This window comes from Nicotiana tabacum, chromosome 18, assembly GCF_000715075.1.
Source record: "Nicotiana tabacum cultivar K326 chromosome 18, ASM71507v2, whole genome shotgun sequence".
Taxonomy (NCBI): domain Eukaryota; kingdom Viridiplantae; phylum Streptophyta; class Magnoliopsida; order Solanales; family Solanaceae; genus Nicotiana; species Nicotiana tabacum.
The window spans coordinates 10583992-10604291 of record NC_134097.1 but is presented as its reverse complement, the minus strand read 5'-3'; the positions used below and the strand labels follow the sequence as shown (position 1 = coordinate 10604291).

At 33.4% G+C, this 20300-nt stretch overlaps 1 protein-coding gene across 3 annotated transcripts; it reads left to right on the top strand.

The window, feature by feature from the left end:
* The first annotated feature begins 6590 nt into the window (after positions 1 to 6590).
* LOC107790460 (cysteine-rich receptor-like protein kinase 19) lies at positions 6591 to 18090 on the top strand. 3 transcript variants are annotated; one of them, XM_075236600.1, is made up of 8 exons: positions 6613 to 6978; positions 7498 to 7809; positions 8384 to 8551; positions 9004 to 9164; positions 12051 to 12261; positions 12902 to 13139; positions 13428 to 13578; positions 17695 to 18090. In XM_075236600.1, the coding sequence occupies exons 1-8, from the start codon at positions 6639 to 6641 to the stop codon at positions 18001 to 18003; spliced, it is 1890 nt and encodes a 629-aa protein (XP_075092701.1). In that variant the 5' UTR covers positions 6613 to 6638; the 3' UTR covers positions 18004 to 18090. The 3 variants fall into 3 exon arrangements, with proteins under 3 accessions (XP_075092700.1, XP_075092701.1, XP_075092702.1); XM_075236599.1 differs by having other exon boundaries at positions 6591 to 7809; XM_075236601.1 differs by lacking the exon at positions 7498 to 7809.
* The last annotated feature ends 2210 nt before the right edge of the window (positions 18091 to 20300 follow it).

Genomic DNA, 20300 nt, shown 5'->3' with positions numbered 1-20300 from the left:
TGAATCCTTACGATCCCGCTTTAATTCCGCTCAAGTCCGTTATCTTCAAAACCTGGCTCTGCACAAAAATGTGCAGAAGTGTAGTATGAGTACGCCACGGTCTGTACCCAGTAAGTATCAAGATTAACCTCAATGGAATAGAGACGAGGTACAATCAAGACACTCACTAGTCTAATAGCATGTGCAATATAATGTACAAGATAGTAGGAAACATATAACAATAAGGATATCATAAAATAATCAGTGATATACACAACAAAATAACATAACACCATTTAATATCGCTCAACAAATAATAATACAAGTACACTCAATTAAATCAAATTCTTCAAATATTTGTCCTTCGCATATAATTCTACCAAATACTCTCTTTCAAATATAATTTTTCTCAAATAAATATCTTTCAAATATAATTCTTTCATAATAAAAATCCTTCCAAATAAATATTTTGAATAACATTCTTCAATTAAAAAGTCACCATGTGACACCTCATTTCATAATCATAAAAAATGCGGGTCTCAGCCCATTTTTTTCATATCTCCACGACACTTCATGCCCATAATTAAATCATCATATTTTCCCGGCACATCGTGCCCTCATTTCATATCTCAACTGCACGGATAATTCACGTGCCAAATATCATTATCATTTAATCACAATACCTCGTGCCCACATTTCATATCACAACCACACGGACAATTCACATGCCAATATCCTCAATGTATATAAGATCCACATGATCAATTTATTTCCACTAAAGTGAGTTTAAAAGTTTTTAAATCAAGTAAGAAATCAACAAAGAATTGAATTTATTTTTAGAAATCATTTGGGTGAAGAAAATAACTTTGCACTTATATCAAAGCTTCAGATAAACTACTGGTTTGGTTGTAAAACTATTTAATTTAAAACATAACAATAATTTCTTTTATTTAAATCATCTCAATCATCGAAAATCAGTAAGAAAAATCAGAAATACACTTCTTCAGAGTCTCGTGCAAAAAAGCCAAAGTCAACACAATACAACTAGGAGCACAAAACACATAATAATAAAATCAGCTAGTACATCACGAAAGAAGACAAGAATTTACATATTAAATGAAACAAAATCACCCAAGGCAAGAACATGAATAAAGAAATATCAACAGGGCACTCCCGAGGTACCGCCTCGTAGTCCCAAATCATAAATAAATTCACAATATCTCATTTACTTATATCACCGCGGGAGCCTTCACATTTAATTTTAAAGAAATCATTTTCCCGAAATAGCATCCCGCGTTTTAGCCACCCTTATCACACCGCATGACTTCTAGTAGTTCCCCTACTAGCCACGCGTTTCAAGCCACCCTTATCTCACCGCATGCGTTTCAACACCCTGACCTTATATCACCGCATGACTTCTAGTAGTTCCCCTACTAGCCACGCGTTTCAAGCCACCCTTATCTCACCGCATGCGTATCAATATCACAATATTTCACAAATCGCACCTCAAGTGCCCAAATATCACAGCATAATATAACTTGCACCTCAAGTGCCCAAATATTACAGCATTTCACAAATTGCACATCAAGTGCTCAAATCTTACAACATATTACAGATTGCATATCAAGTGCTCAAATCTTACAACATATCACAAATTGCACATCAAGTGCTCAAATCTTACAACATATCATAAATTGCACATCAAGTGCTCAAATCTTACAACATATCACAAATTGCACATCAAGTGCTCAATTCTTACAACATATCACAAATTGCACACAATATATTATTTTCCACAATAAGGAGTCCATGGCTCGACCATAAGGTGCACAACACCCAAAAACAATCAATAGAGATAGAAATTACTCAACATAAAGCAAAGTCTTCATTAAATTCAAATTTTTAATAATTATATAAACACCTCTTCTTAAACTCATTTAATTAATTATTTGAAGATGGAAAATCCATAATGAAATTAAATTCCAATAATTATCAAACCAATAAATTAACGGAATTACATAAATAATCAAGTAACAATCACATCAAATTGTCATATAACAACAGATTCAACAACAAGGATTTAGGCACGACAAATTGATGATTAAATATATACCAACAATAATCCAATTTACCACACAATATACTCAAGACTTTAACTCAATAAAATTTACACATATAAGCCTGAGTACGTACTCGTCACCTCGCGTACACGGCTTTTCACATTTCACAAATGGCACATAAGACTCGATGCCTAAGGGGTAATTCCCCCACTCGAGGTTAAGCAAGACACTTACCTTTTTGAAGTTAGGCCGATATTCCAAAATCGCCTTCTTGCTCGAATTGACCTCCGGACGCTCAAATCTACCCAAATTAATTGCATAACTTCATTAAAATTCGTCGAAAATAATTTCGAATAATAATATGTCGACTTAAAAATTTATTCCAAAAAGTCAACGCGGGGCCCGCCCCTCGGAACGCGACATAATTTTCATGAAATCCTAACACTCATTCCGATACGAGTTCAACCATACCAATTTTATCGAATTCCAATAACAACTCGACTTCCAAATCTTAAATTTTCGTTTTTGAAAGATTTTTCAAAAATCTTGATTTTCCTCCATTAAATCCGAATTAAATGATGGATTCAAAGACATAATCATGAAAATTAATCAAAGCGGGATAAGAATCACTTACCCCAAACACCCATGAAAGAATCTCCACAAATCGCCTTTTACCGAGCTCCCAATTTGATTTTGAGTTATGAACTCAAACCCCCATTTTTGAGACTTTTAATTCTGCTTAGATATACCTTCTTCGCGTCCGCGAAGGCCAAAAACCCAGCTGCCTCAAATCCTTCTTCGCGTTCGCGTGACCAGAGTCGCATTCGCGAAGGCCAACTATTCTTGCCCCATCATTTCCTCTTCGCATTCGCGACCTTCTTGTCGCGTTCGCGATGACCAGCTGACCAGCTCTTTCGCGTTCGCGTTCGCGAAGGTCACACGGACCTCAGCCCTAACTCTTCCTTTCTTCTTCACGTTCGCGTTGCCTTGGATGCGTTCGCGAAGGCTTTCCATGCTCCTTCTTCGCGTTCGTGAAGGACGAACCATCAGCCCCTCAAATTCCTCTTCGCGAACGCAGGACTCCCTTCGCGTTCGCGAAGAAGGAAGCCAGACTTCAGTAATAACAGTCCAAACAGCTCCAATTTGGTTCGAAACCACCCCGAAATACACCTGAGCCCCTCGGGACCTTGTCCAATCATACCAACCTGTCCCATAACATAACACGGACCTGCTTGAAACCTCAAATCACATTAAACAACATCGAAATCATGAATCGCACCCTAATTCAAACTTAGCGAACTTTGAAACTTCAACTTCTACCATCGATGCCGAAACCTATCAAATTTCGTCCGATTGACCTAAAATTTTGCACACAAGTCACATTCGATATTATGGACCTACTCCAACTTTTGAAATCGGATTCCGACCCCGATATCAAAAAGTTAACCCCCGTTCAAACTTTTCAAACTTTTGAGTTTCGCCATTTCAAGCTTAATTCCACTACGGACCTCCAAATAATTTTTCGAACACGCTTCTAAGTCCAAAATCATCATACAGAGTTAACGAAACCGACAGAACTACATTCCGGAGTCATCTTCATGCAGTTCTGACTACGGTCAAAATCCTAAGACTTAAACTTCCTTTTTAGGGACCAAGTGTCCCAAATCACTTTGAATCATCCGGTAACTGAATTCAACCACACACGCAAGTCAATACGCATAATACGAAGCTGCTCCGGGCCTTATGCCGCCGAATGGGACTTAAATTCTTGAAACGACAAGTCGGGTCGTTACAGTCTATTCTCCATTATCTCCATAACTCCCAATACTTTCTAATAATTATGGAGTTATGATTGTAACTCCATAACCCCCTCCACGATCTTCCTCTCAAATGCTTAGTGACATATTCAATGACATATTTTGCAATAGTGATCCTTCACTTTTCATGCCTATATAAAGGCCTTATAATAGATAGGAATAGATATACACAATTGAAGAAGAAATCTCTTCCTTCTCTCTATCTCCATTTCTTGTTAATGTTTTACTAAATTACTTTTATTTCATAACAACATTTCTTGTTCATATTTTACTAAATTGTTTTTATTTCATAACACATAACAACATTTAAATGATATATGCCCATTGGATTGTTTGCAATAATAATATATCAAAGTCAACTGCACCATCGTCAATGGAAAGTTTAATAATTGAAAAATAAGTTGAGGTAAAAAGAAAATATTTGAGAAAGGACTTAATATTTAAATCACAAATTTGTCACTTTTAGCTGTCTATTATTTGGAAAAGAATTTACTTACCTTTACAGAATTGTTCAAATAATATAATTTACTTTAGTCAAGTCCTCTCTTATAGTTGCATTGACTTAGCATAGCATGCGCTACGGCAGCTAAAGTTTGACTAAAACAGCCATTAATGGAAAATAAAGAAAACGCGGGCGACATATTTCGCCCTTTTGGACGTGAAAGTCTGATTTTTTATTTTATTTTATTAATGTCCCGATTAATTAGAATTTACATCGCTTAAGCTCGTTAAAGGGGAAGCGTTTCATACTAGAATTTTTTCACAACTAGCACTCAAACTTCATACTTCTAGTTAAGGATAAGCAAAAATATAGGGAAAATAACACTATATAGTCACTCTCAAAATAATAACGAAAATAATAATATCTCCTATTATATATATATATATATATATATATATATATATATATATATATATATATATATGTTATATATAAAAAATATACAAATTTTACATACTTTTACGGCTATCGGATATAAATAATTTTGATTGCAGGCTAAAAGTGATCTTTGTCCTCATCATATCCATCACGCCACAACTCTTATTTATGTTAAAGCAATATATACATATAAGAGGAAAAAAACAATGTATACACACAAGTTTAACTTTTATATGCTGAAAATAAATTTTACACTATTATATCACTTAATGCATAAATATAGTCAACAATCTTTAATAAATGAAGATCAAACCAGCAACCTAAAAATTATGTAAGTAAATCACTAACTTGTACAATAGGTTAATATTCACATAAAATGTACATTTTCATTCTCATACAAAGTAAAGTATTTTGTCAAATAGCCATAGGTCTCCAATGAATTATGCTGAAAATAGTACTCTTTTACCAACTTGCTCTCTTTTATATTCTCCAAGCTAAGTATGATATTGTCAACTACACCTTGATGTATATTCCTTCTAAATTTTGATTATCTATCTTTTCGATAAAATATCAAGTGTTGCTTTAACGAGAATTTTTTACATTATCACGTCACTAAGATGCATAGGCGTATCTAGTATAGAAGTTACGGGTTCAACTTAACACATCGTTTCTGCTCATACTTTGTATTTTTACCCAAAAAATTATTAAATATATACAAATAATAAATTTTGAACCCATTAAATTAGATGAGATGTAATAGATTTGTGAATCTGAACCCATAAAGTTTAAATCGTGGATCCGCCTATGCTCATATGATATTTATAGGTAAACCTCCTTAAAATATACTCCATTCGTTCACTTTTACTGGTCTAGTATTCTAAAAATAGATTTTCACTTTTACTTGTCACTTTTCGCATATCAAGAGAATGACAAATTTTTTTCATGTTATACCCATAGTATTAATTACTCATTTCAAATTATTTTTTCAAATCCACTAAAAATATGCATCAATTAATATGTGTATCATGGTAAATTATGCACATAATTTATTATTTTTTAAGGAGTGTGCAAAATCCATAGTGGACAATTAAAGTGAACGAAGGAAGTATATATATATGTGAAAATCCACTAAAATTTTAATATAATTGTATTTAAACCCATAATTTTGAAAATACTTAGGATTTAGTGCTAGAACCTTAAATGTAGAACCCATCAAGTTTGTATGTTGAGTTGTCACTGCACAACAATCTATAATAAGTGAAACTAAGTGCATAATGCATCCCGTATTTACATAGGATGCGGGAAAAGGGCGCACCTCAAAGGGTGTGATGTAGACAGTCCATCCTAATGCAAGTATTAGTGGTTGCTTCCACAACTCGAATTCGTGACCTAGATGTCACACGAATACAACTCTACCATTGCTCCAAGGCTCCCCTTCCTATAACAAGTGAATATATTTACCTAAAAGACAAAGCATGTATTTTGTTACAGCGGTCTCATTTATATTACACTAATACTATTTACCTAAGAGATAAAACATGCATTTTCTTATGACAGTTTAAATTACACTTATAATATAAAATTACTATTAGTGGGTTGCTCTAGTAATGAGCACCATCCACTTCCAACCAAGAGGTTGTGAGTTCGAGTCACCCCAAGAGCAAGGTGGGGAGTTCTTGAAGGGAGGGAGCCGAGGGTCTATCGGAATTAAACAGCATCTCTACCCCAGGGTAGGGGTAAGGTCTGCATACACACTACCATCCCCAGACCCCTAGTGGGATTATACTGAGTTGTTATTGTTGTAGTATAAAATTACTCATATTATCAACGACTCATGTATATAATTGTATATAAGTTAAGCTTTTCTAGTGAGTTAATGTAGCTCATTCTTCTAGCTCTTCTATGGCATTCAAAAACATTATCATTCTTTTCTTCTTCCACACAATTTTCCAATCTCAACTACACAATTCCATAGCAGCAGAAACTTGGATAAAAGCTGGTTATTATCAAGCTAATGATATATCTTACTCTCCAAATATCCAAAGCATCAATTCAACTCTTTACACTCACCTCATCTATGGCTTTGCTAATATTGACTTCAATACATCAACAGACCAAATGATTGTCTCAATATCAGATGATGAACAATTGAAAAACTTCAATAACATAGTCAAGAAAAAGAATCCATCTCTTAAGACTCTCTTATCAATTGGTGGAAAAGACCAATCTTCTTATGACTCAGGTATTTACTTATTAATGTCAAGTACCTATTTTTCTGGAAGAAAATTCTTTATTGAATCTTCCATCAAAATCGCTCGTCTTTACGGATTTGATGGACTAGATTTTTGTTGGATTTCACCTAGTTCGTCACAAGAAATGACGAATTTGGGTACCCTTTTGGATGATTGGAGAATTGCTATTGATTTCGAGTCCAAAAACTCGAAAAAATCACAACTTTTATTGACCATGGCTGTTCAATACACACCCTGGATTCAAGATTTGAGTTTCCCAATTGAGTCAATGAGGAAATATTTGGATTGGGTACATGTTTTTGCCTTTGATTATTATAATCCAGAGTCAACAAATAATACATCTCCAGTTGCAGCATTATACGATTCGAATAGTGATTTGAACACTGATTATGGTATAAATGCATGGATTAAATCAGGTTTTCCAACTCAAAAACTTGTTTTGGGATTTCCCTTTTATGGTTATGTATGGACATTGGCTAGTCCTAAAGATAATAAAATTGGCGCGACAGGAACAGGACCAGGGCCTAAAGATTATTCGTTTGGTGCTGAAGCTGAAAATGAGCCGTTTTCGAGTATAAGTAGTTGGTTAAGATTCAATGATATTAAGAGAGGTATGATAAAATATCGTGCTAATAATGCATCGTATAATGCAACTTATGTGATGAATTATGTCTCTGTTGAGACAAGTTGGGTTGGTTTTGATGATGTTGAGGCAGTGAAAACCAAAGTTGCATATGCAAAAGAGAAGCATTTGAGAGGCTATGTGGCATGGCAAGTCTCATATGATTGGAATTCTGCACTTTCTCAGGCTGCTGCAGGAGGTAATAATCAATTATGACATTCTTCTTTTGCACATTTAGTGTACCCGGAATACACTGGCCGATTAATCCAGATTAAATATGAATCTAGTAAATCAACTAAGGGGAAACCAAGAATTTTGCTAAGACCGTTCAAGATTTCATATTTAAGGGAAGCCTTGGAGGAACAATAATGTTATTTCTATGTCACCTCTAGGTCACGGGTTCGAACCGTGGAGGCAGCCACTAATGTTTGCATTAGGGTAGACTGTCTATATCAGACCCCTTGGGTGCGGCCCTTCCCGGACTCTACGTGAATGCGGGATGTCTTGTGCAGTGGACTGCTTTTTTTTATTTTTGTTCAAGATTTCATATATATATATATATGTATAAAAAGTAATATTTGACATATATATACAGTATAATTTTCTAGCGAAGGGTGTCAACTAACCACCATTCGCTGGTTGTAGCTCTGCCCTTGTGTAAAACGCTCCTTATCAAGACGCTCTTCGGGCTCGGATAATCACATTATTTATTTGTTATTCAATTCTTGCTTTATATATGAATGAATGTCTTTACAATTTGTTTACATTTTTAGAAGTTGAAGATATCCAAGAAGGAGTAATTGATCAACCAGGAATGCACAAGAAGAAAAAATTCAATCGAGTGATTTTCATTTTGATTCCAGTTGGAGCAGTATTGATCTTGTTGTTGCTTGTCTTTACACTGTGGTGTCTTAGAAGGAGACGACTATTGAAGTTCCAAGGTAATTCTTTACTTTTGTTTTGGAACCCACAGCCGCGGCCCTTCGGGTATACACAGTGTAAACTCTGCTTTTGTATAATAGCACCCAAACTACATAGTTAATTTTATTCTAATGGAAACTTGGATTTATTGTAGGAGTATTCACTTTTTGCTCGCGCCATAAGTTATTTGTCTTTGGTAGTCGAAAAATTGTATAAAATTTATATATAACATACAAAATGTGTGTGTATATATATATTTGAATATTATTTTGAGATCGGTTATACAATGTCATTTTCTCTTTATTTACACCAACTTCCAAGTAATTATAATTATTGTAAACTCTCTCAATTTTTATTTTTTTTAATATTTGTTGGCATCGTTACATTGTAGATGCATAAGGGGTCTTTTTCATTTTCTTCTCTTTACATTTCTTTTTATGTCGGTGTTTAACCGAATATTAATTGGAAATAGGAAGAATTCCAAGGAACAAAATTGGAAGCAAAAATGAAGATAGAAGAGGTGGAGAGAGCAGCAGCTTGCATGTATTCACTTTTGAAGAGATGAAGGCAGCCACAAATAATTTTTCAGCTGACAATGAGCTTGGCCGAGGTGGATATGGACCTGTTTACAAGGTAATTAACATTTTGACATATTTTTCAAGATTTGACTTGTTAAATAGCGAGTATTGAGGCGTGATTATTATTGTTATTATTATTGTAGTAGCTATGCTTAACCCTCAGGCTATATGCAGCACGAAGCTAGATAGAGGAAAGGGTTCAATCGAGTTTCCTTCATTAAAAAATAATACCGTACAAATATTGCAAAACAATAAAAACGACAGCTCGATGTACAAAGTATTTTACATTCATCCAGGGTCCTAGGAAGGGTCGCACCATAGGAGTATAATGTAGACACCTATGCTAATGTAAGCATTAATGGCTGCTTCCACACGGCTCGAACCTGTAACTTGTACATCATACTGAGACAACTTTAATTGTTGCCGGAAAACAATCTTTTTAGTTATAAATAATTTTTGTAATCCCTTTAACATTAGGAAATACTCCGATAGCCAAGAGCGTTCAAAATTTATTTTTAAGTCATATATATGTTCAAATGTCAAGTATGATATTTTACTATTTTTACTAAATTCTTTTGGATAAATTTCGGATTCCGCCACTAGATCTGTGAAGCTTAGGGATCCGGACCGAGCAGGTCCCACATTGGCTGAGCCAATTCATGGTCAGCTCGGCCAGCTTGTCACGTTTAAACTAGCAGCATGTTGAGCCTGTAGTCAACTTCTTCATAAAAGCAACTAATCAAATTGTTTTATAGGTATTACTTTTTTAATTCTAAAAAGGCAAGTTCTTCTCCCTTTAACCTCCTGATTTACCGGTTTTAGAAAGGGTCAATGATCATTGTTCCCAAAAATTAAAACTTAATAAGTTAATTATATATATACTAGTTTTAGGGTACGCGTGTTGCGCGTATATTTTCACTGTACATGTAGACTTTTTTGAAACTACATAAATATTATCAAAGAATATACTTGAGTTAGAAAAATATAAAGAAAAAATTAAGTCCTGAAAATGATAGATTCTGTTATTATTAAACTAACTCAGCCTACCTCATAAAAGTAGTCATTATGTTATCCAAAATTCAACCCGCATTCGCACAAGAGATATAAGTACCAATAGAATACTATGGTGTCACATTTCTTCCGTAACAAATGACCAAATATTTATTATATATTTTTATCATAAATTTTCAGAGAATCATCTAATTAACACAAATTTTTAAAAAATATATCTTTCTTTTAAAAATTCAGAATAAAGTGGTTGGTCATATAATTTTTTTTTTAAAAAAAGGATAATTAAGTGACAATATAAAGTCTGGAAGTGACTAATATTGAGGGAATATTTTATAACAAATTACTAATGTATAAAAAATTACAGAGGGCTATTTGTTGGAATTGATGAAAAAAGAAAATAATATATTTAATATCAACTAATTTTGAATCCATTTTGTCTTCTATACTTTTATTCTTGTTTCTTCTAGTTTAAAATTTTAATCAAGTCAACTTTACTAATATACTGAAATCGGTTTTGATCTATTTTTTGATTTCTTTCATCACTAGTAGTCTATTTATGGAAACACATTTATGTAGCCGACAAAAAGTCATGTCAGCTTGAATGTTTTTTACTTTATGATGAATTTGAAAAAGAATTGAATTAGATTTTATTGCTAATTAATTACTTCAAGTACTTTATTTTTTCTCAAAATAACATAAGTTATTTTTGTTGATTCAAATTCGTCATGGTAGCTCATAATAAATTTAAATGTTTGATTATTATTATATTTTAATTCAATAAGAATCTTTCATCAAGAATCACTATATGAGAGGAATAAAATTTAAAAATCGAGTTCACTTTAGAAATCACAATTACTGTAGTTAAAAATTCATTTATATTCATCTAAATGTATCATTAATTAAAAACTAAAATATCTCTTAAATTATCTTGTTGGAATAATTGATAAAATATGTGTTTATTAATGATTTGCTCAACATTCCAATTAATTGTACTTCATTTATAAATTTTGAAAGTTAATAATATAATATAAATATTATTTTTAGTAAATAGTCATGTGTATTTTAAAATATTTTAATCTAAAAATAATTGTATATAAATGAAAACATAAGAAAGTTGTTAAAATGTGGACTGCTATTATCTAAGAACACGTATGTCCTCTCTTTAAACTTTTTATTCTTTCCTTTATGTATTTTGTTTATCATTTATATATAGATATGTATAAAGTACTCTTAATATTTTCAAAGTTCTAATAGTAGGACTTTCTGCAGAGTTCAAAAAAGATTTTGTTTTTAATTTTAATTAAATTTCAAACTCCTAAATATTAGAAAAATAATTAAATAAATATTCAACGAAATATTTTTATAGTAATTAACACATATTTAAGGGACTACAAATTTTGTTTTTATTTATAAATATCAAGGTTTAGATGAGATAAATAGTCGTTAGTTTTAAGTTCTAAAAGGTAAGCATTTATTAATTGATAGTAGTATTTTATTGGTACCGTTGAATTAATGTAATAGATAGTGTATCTCTTGTTAATGAAAGGTAGGGGAGAAAAACACAGTAAACGTATGTTGTTGACTTTTTTCTTTCTTTTTAATGATTCATATAAGGTAAAAGTTTAATTATTAAGTCCTAAATATTAGGATTCTTACATAGTTTAAATAAGGAAGCATTTAATACACAAAATATAATTAACTTTCAAGTCCTATATATTTGTAAAATAATTTAAATGACTATTTTATCCAGTATAAAATTAATTTTAAAGGGTAAAAAAGGCGAACGATATTTCGCTAAAGGCCTTCATACGCAATTGTGACTTTCTAGTGAGCAAATAAAGTTTAAATTGTAGTTTTTTTTTCTTCTGTAGTTGAAATACATTTATCAATATTTATAAAAATGTTAAGGATATTTTATTAATCCAATTAGGGAAAGTTGAGAAATGGGCAAGAAATAGCTGTGAAAAGGCTCTCAGAAACTTCTACTCAAGGATTGGAAGAGTTTGAAAATGAGGTTATCCTTACAGCAAAATTACAACATATAAATCTTGTAAAAGTTGTGGGTTTTTGCATTGAAAGAAAAGAGAAGATGTTGATCTACGAATACATGCCCAACAAGAGCTTGGACTACTACATTTATAGTAAGTTATTATATATATATATATATATATATATATATATATATATATATATATATATATATATATATATGTGTGTGTGTGTGTGTGTGTGTGCATTTCCAGCTTTATACTATTACGTCATTTAAAAGATAATTGCAGTTGAAGGTTAAATTGCCCTAATATTAAATAATTGTTAAGTTGTTAGCTGATATAAGTGCTACACCCTATATTATCACTCACCCCCGCCAGAAATTACTTACATCTCCGATAGCCGAAAAAGTATATAAAACTTGTATAATTTTTGTATATAACATACATAACATATATATAGAAAAAATATACAAATTTCATACATTTTTCGGCTATTATTTTTACAGCGGCTATATAGTGTCATTTTTACTTTATTTTATGTGACACTCTTTCTTTTATAGTTTTTTTTAAAAAATGACACATTTCTATATTTATGACTATTAGTTTTAAAAGTTTTCGTTTTTTCTTAAATGTTACGTACGTCAAGTCAAACTATGCCACATAAAATGAAGGAGCGGGAAAGTAGTATACATCAACTAATATTGTTACTCATTTTTTAATTTACTAATAAGAAATTCTTTTTCCCATGCATTATTCTAATTTTTTTCCATCAACTTGATTTTTCATATAGATCAAGTCAGAAGATTACTTCTAAATTGGGAAAAACGAGTTCAAGTAATTGAAGGCATTATTCAAGGGCTCCTATATCTCCAAGAATACTCAAGATTAACAATTATTCATAGGGATTTGAAAGCCAGCAATATTTTATTGGATATAGATATGAAACCAAAGATCTCTGACTTTGGAATGGCAAGAATATTTAAGAAGGATGAAGTTGAAGCAAATACCCTACGAGTAGTTGGAACAATGTAAGTAATATATATATATTTAGAGTTTAATTTATATACACTGACTATATTAAAAAAAAAAAATACACTATCAAGTTATATTTATTTGTCGTAGAAAGGCAACCTGACTTAGTTTCAATTTATGAAAAGTTACTTATAAATATCTTTTGGGTGATTTGAATATATTGTATAAATTTCTTAAACTATCGTTAGACTCATTTATTCATATGTATATCTTAGCATAAAGCATTCTTATGAATTATGATTATATTCTTAATTTACCATATCTATATTTTCAATGAATTGCAGGGGTTATATTCCACCTGAATATGTGGAACAAGGCATCTATTCAACAAAATCTGATGTTTTCAGCTTTGGAGTACTTTTTCTTCGAATCATAAGTGGAAAGAAGAATACATGCCTACACGGTCCAGATGAAAACTTGAACCTTCTTGAATATGTGAGTTGTGATTATAATTTCAATATATGTTTACTAAGTATTTAATTAGGGTTTAACTTATTTACTCCGATATTGTAAAAGAATTTTACACTATCAACATATTTTAACCTATTTGTAGCAAGTTGTATGTTTTATATAGTTACATGTTGCTATGTTTTAGATGACCTAAGAGTATAAAAAAAAACTCTACACTGTCACTGTATCACAAATAAACTCATATAATAAAGAGCTTAACTTTTATATGCTGATAATATAAGAGAATTTTTATACAATCATGTCATCTAAAATAGGACAACAAATAACCACTCATATTAATTAAGTGAGATTTGTAACTGAAAAGTACGATAGGTAATATCTATTAGAACAGATAAAAGTATATTGATACTATAAAAATACTTTACACTACCAGTGTATATATGTTAAATCTTGAGTCGAGAGTCTATCGTGAACAATCTCTCTACCTTCACAAGATAAGGGTAAGGTCTGTGTATACACTATCCTTCCCAGATCTCACTTGTGAAAATACACCTGGTATGTTATTGTTGTTATAATTCTGTATTGCTGTAATAAACAATTAAACTTTCTGAAAAAATAAAACAGAAAGTTAGTAATACTTGTTTAACGAAATAAATTCTGGAAAAAGCAGTATAAGAATAAATCGAGCTCACTGAATACACAGTGTGTCCTTAAGGAAATTATTCCCCTCAAGTACCCGAGGTGCTGGAATATATCCTCCCAGGATAGAACGATTTAACTCACCGGAGTGTTGGTAAAAAAACGCCGGTGAACAGCGAGCCACTCGAAGGCTGTAAAACACACTGGAATTTTTGTGCAGAAGAAGAAGCGCAGAAAATTTCGTAAGAAAAGATTCTGGGATTCAAACTCTATTTATAGAGTTGCTGGCATTGTTTCTGAAAAGGTTTGCAACCTTTCAGAAACAGTCATGGCTGTTGGAACAGGGTTATTTGAAATATTGCGGGAAAATATATTTAAAATAATCCGGGAAAGAAAACGGGCCTGACCGAACCGGGTCGCGGGTCATGAATTATTCCGGATTGAATTTTTCGTTAATTATTTAATTAATTAAATAAATAATTGAAAGAAATTTTATCCAAAAAGATTAATCAATCAATCGATCTTTAACCGAAGCCGAAGTCGAGCGAGCGACGACGACGACGGAGCAAGGCTTGCCTTCTTCTTAACTCTTTAAGAGATAGAAGAAGATCAATTATATATATACCCATCAAAAGCCTTTTCTTCCTCCGATATGGGACAATGTCCCTTTGCCAAGAGAAACTCAAATATTTCATTTTCCCTCTATTTCTCATTCACCCTCTTTAAGCTACACAAGCTTAAAATTCCAACAATCCCCCACATGAATAGGGAATGGCTATAAAATAAAGGAATGCACAGACGCGTGTGTGTTTTACATGCAAGAATTAATTGCATCTGGATAAGTAGGTTTCCCTTTGAACTTTCCGTAGTGAACTTATATCGGATATACTCGGTCAAATGGTAGATTTGATATCTTTGAACCGTCGATCTTTGTTGTATACCTAGACAACATAAGTCACACAATCAATCCTTAACCATCTATGGTTATCACGGTTGTGTTTGTTTCAGCCATGAACACTGCCTGGTTTCATGAGTGCTTAGAGAATGGGCCTTTAATTTCATTCCCCTTGAAGCGGCTTACACTTCACACTTATATAGATGATTTCTAAACGTGTAATCCTGTAGACACACTATCTGGTCATATCCTGCCAGACTTAGCAAATCATTAAAAACCTTTAAGCTTTGTTAACTCATCAAAAAGCCTTAATGCTTTACCTCGATTTCTGAACATTGTCTTCATCACGAGAATGGGTTGAGTTATTTGACAATATTGAACCGTCATTCATAACTTTGTTTGATCTCTTTGAACCTAGCTCGTGGGATCTCCAGTCTACTAGGTAGAGTTACCGTCATGATGACTTGTCCTAAACCTTAACCCCATTTCCTTTGATGATCTTTCAACTGCCTCTCTAGATAGGCCTTTTGTAAGTGGATCTGACACGTTATTTCTTGACTTTATGTATTCAATTGTGATAACACCACTAGAAAGTAGTTGTCTAACGGTATTGTGTCTCTATCGTATATGACGAGATTTTTCGTTATACATAACGCTCCCTGCCCTGCCTATTACTGCTTAACTATCACAATGTATACAAATAGGTGCCAAACGTTTGGGCCAAAATGGAATATCTTCCAAGAAATTCCAGAGCCATTCAGCTTCTTCACCGGCCTTATCTAAAGCTATGAATTCAGATTCTATTGTAGAACGGGCGATGCACGTTTGTTTGGATGATTTCCAAGACACTGCTCCATCCCCAATTGTGAAAACATATCTACTCGTGGATTTAACTTTAGATGATCCAGTGATCCAATTTGTATCACTATATCCCTCGATCACAGAGGGTTATTTGTTATAATGCAAAGCGTAATTTTGGGTATGTTTGAGATATCCCAAATCTCGTTTCATTCCCATCCAATGTATGTGATTGGGATTACTTATAAACCGACTCAGTTTACTAATAGCACATGCTATATCTGGTCGTGTATAATTCATGATATACATCAAACTTCCCAATACTCGTGCATAATCCAGTTGTGAATCACTTTCACCTTCATTCTTTTGAAGTGCATAACTCACGTCAATTGGAGTCTTGGCAATTTTGAAATCCAAATACTTGAACTTGTCAAGTACCTTTTCAATGTAGTGAGACTGTGATAATGCTAGACCTTGTAGAGTCTTGTGAATTCTGATTCCTAAGATCACATCAGCAACTCCTAAGTCTTTCATATCGAATTTGCTAGCCAACATGCGCTTAGTAGCATTTATATCTGCCATGTTTTTGCTCATTATCAACATGTCATCAACATATAAACAAACAATGACTTCATGACCTGGAGTGTTTTTAATATAAACACATTTGTCGCACTCGTTGATTTTAAACCAACTTGCCAACATTGTTTGGCCAAATTTGGCATGCCATTATTTGGGTGCTTGTTTAAGTCCATAAAGCGACTTAACAAGTTTGCACACTTTCTTTTCTTTACCAGTTACCACAAAACCCGCAGGTTATTCTATGTAAATCTCTTCCTCTAATTCTCCATTTAAGAAAGTTATTTTAACATCCATTTGATGGATTTCAAGACCATACACGACCGCTAGTGCCACTAACACCCTAATAGATGTTATCCTCGTTACTGGCGAGTAAGTGTCAAAGTAATCAAGGCCTTCCTTTTGTCTATAACCTTTGACAATAAGTCTTGCCTTATATTTGTCAATAGTGCCATCAGCTTTCACTTTCCGTTTAAAGATCCATTTCGAACCTAAAGGCTTATTTCCTGCAGGAAGATCTACCAATTCCCATGTATGGTTATCCAAAATTGATTGAATCTCACTATTGTTTGCCTCTTTCCAAAACGCTGAATCAGAAGATGACATAGCTGCTTTAAAAGTTTGAGGCTCATTTTCAAGCAAGAATGTCACAAAATCTGGTCCAAAGGAAGTAGATGTTCTTTGACGTTTGCTACGCCTTGGATCTTCTATACTTGGAGTATTTTCCTTTGGTTCTTCCCGAGGTCGTTTAGGTCTTTCACTTAACGACTCACATTCAGTTTTATACGGATAGATGCTTTCAAAGAATTCAACATTATCTGATTCTATTACCGTATTAACGTGAATTTCGGGATTATCGGATTTATGAACCAAAAACCGACATGCTTTACTGTTTGTAGCATATCCAATGAAAATGCAATCAACAGTTTTTGGTCCGATTTTAACCATATTAGGTAAAGAAACTTGTACCTTTGCTAGACACCCCCACACTTTGAAATATTTCAAGTTGGGTTTTCTTCCTTTCCATTTTTCATATGGAATAGATTGCGTTTTGCTGTGGGGTACTCTGTTGAGTATTCGGTTAGCTGTAAGGATAGCTTCATTTCATTCCAAGGGAAACTCAAATATTTTATTTTTCCTCCATTTCTCATTCACCCTCTTTAAGCTACACAAGCTTAAAATCCCAACAGTATTTAATTAAATTTATTTTAACTTTTTCTTTTATAATCCAGGCATTTGAGATGTGGAGAGATGGAAATGGTATGGCGTTTATGGATCCATCACTTGATGATACAACCTCATCTTGTAAACTATTGAAATGCATGCAAATTGCCCTATTATGTGTCCAAAAAAATCCATTGGATAGGCCTACAATGTTAAAAGTTTCGTATTTATTAAAGGATGTGAATTTAGCTATGAATTCTCCCAAAAGGCCTGCATTTTCTTCAAGGGAAGATGAAGAAGTTGGTAATCCAAATGGCTCAGTACAGGAAATTGGAGAAGTTGACACTGCAACAATTACACAATTGTTTGCACGATAATGTTACTCTTTGTAATTCAATGAATCACTTGAAAAATTGTAAGAAAAAATGTTCCATTAATTATATTAATTTCAATTTCTTTTTCAATTCTTCGCTCTGTGTCCTAGTTGGTAGGATTTTATGAATCTGGGATTCAAATTAACTCTTGATATGAAATTATATACACGCTGACAGCAGTGGCAGCGGTTCCAGGTTATTCACCAAAAGGTGGTTCAAAAAATAAAAAAACTTAAATAAGCAGAGAAGTCAAAGGCATTCAACATCCCATATATATATATATATTAACCCTCTTCCGCCCACCTAGCTCCGCCACTTGCTGACAGTATAAAGTAATTTAACATTATTTATAGCAGGTTTTTCCTTTATTTTCAATTTATTAAATCGATTATCATGTTTGATGTGAAGAGGTAGTTGTTATATATATATATATATATATAATGTAATCTGATCTCTCGGCGAAGGGAGTTCGGATGAACCCTCTTCCGCCCACCTAACTCCTCCACTGGCAAAAATTATAAAAAAATTTTAACATTATATATAGCAAGTTTTTCCTTTATTTTCAACTTATTAAATCGATTATCATGTTTGATGTGAAGAGGTAGTTGTTATTGTAAGTTAATTTTATCAAATGCTGGAAAAAATATATACGCGTACATTGTCCATGCATAGAAATAATTAAACTCGTTCAATTACTATAGCAGTGACAACTAAACTGGTAGACTTGACTTTTAATTAGCCAACTTGTTACAGTGTTACATGAACATGTATACCTGTCGGGAATATTTTTCCTTCCATCTAATACGCGATATTAGTCAACTGTTAGTGTGTATAGTATGTACTTAGTAAGAAGGGAAAAATCAGAAAATAGAGAGACAGAGATGGAAATTCGTATATATACCTGACCTTGAAACTTATTTTCTATTATTTTCTGAATCTGGAACCAATATTATATAGGGTAAAATATGTTATGTTAAGTGGTTGTACAAGAGAGTGACATGTGGAACCGTAGGCGGATGATAGTTAAAACCGAAGACAACTGTTCTATTTGTCACCGGAAAGAATAACGCTCATAAAGATGCAATAAATACCTGTCGCCCGGTAGCATTTAATGGAGAATATTCCACAGCATTTAGTATACTGCCCGTTACAAAGAATTTGTCAGTTATGCTCACCGTTACACATTCTTCGATGGCCCTCATAATTGACATTAAAGAAGGGCATGATCCTAGGACTTTGTTCCCTAGGTGCAACTATAAATTGTGAGCTCTGTTATCATTGTAAAGGACACGAATTTTCTCGTAAACTTATGCTATAATCAATTCAAAGCTTTATAAAATTTTATCTTTTTAATTCTTGATTTCATTAGTATTGTGCCCGGAAGCCCTGCTCTCGGAATGACTGTTTCTACTATTTTGTCTTCATTTCAAGGCTAAGTATTATGTATTTCTTTAATTATTTTATTATTCAGGATCAAATAATTCACTTGTCTAGAAACCATGTATAAATTCAACTGTACCGTTTTATGGGTAAACAGTTTGGAGCCTAGACAACCGTGTAATTAAGTTGTTCCTTCCCTCTTTTACTAATGTGTTTTGATTATTTGTCTTAGCAAAAAATCGCAGATAATGGTGTTAACAACATACACAATCTTGAGGCCCAAGGACACCAGCCTCATCATGAGGATTCAGTGAGTGACGCCCGCAATGAGGGGAACGATGCTACGCCGGTCCACGAGAGGCGGTACTTGCGACATGTTCGGGAGGCGACTCTCGATGATGCTGAAGAGGAGCATATTGTTGAAGCGGTAAGGGTCCTGCAAGAGCAACAAGCGATCATTCTAGGCCATCTCACACGATATGATAAGGTTATGACAGAGTTGAAGCAGGCGTTGTCGAGGACTTCCAATAATGCGAATGGACGAGGTCCAGTTCGTCCCGATGCTCCCGAGAATCAAACAATGCAGAGGGTAGACAACAACACCCTGAGGGGCGAGGTTGGCTCCGATGGGGCTAGGAGGGGAGCTGATTCGGCCCCAACAATGAGAAGGATCAATTCAAGAGAGAACTCTTACGTTTTATGAAGGAAGTGAACACCCGCATGGACAAAATCCTGGGTGCGCCACCGGTGCTGAAAGAGCCGGACTCAAAGAAGTATACTCAGCTGCCGTACAAACCAAGCGCGGTACCAGAATTAATCTCGGAGCGATTTAAAATACCCGAGGTGTCGAAGTATGATGGGACTTCAGACCCTCAAGAGCATATTACCACCTATACAACGGCGGTAAAGGGGAATGATTT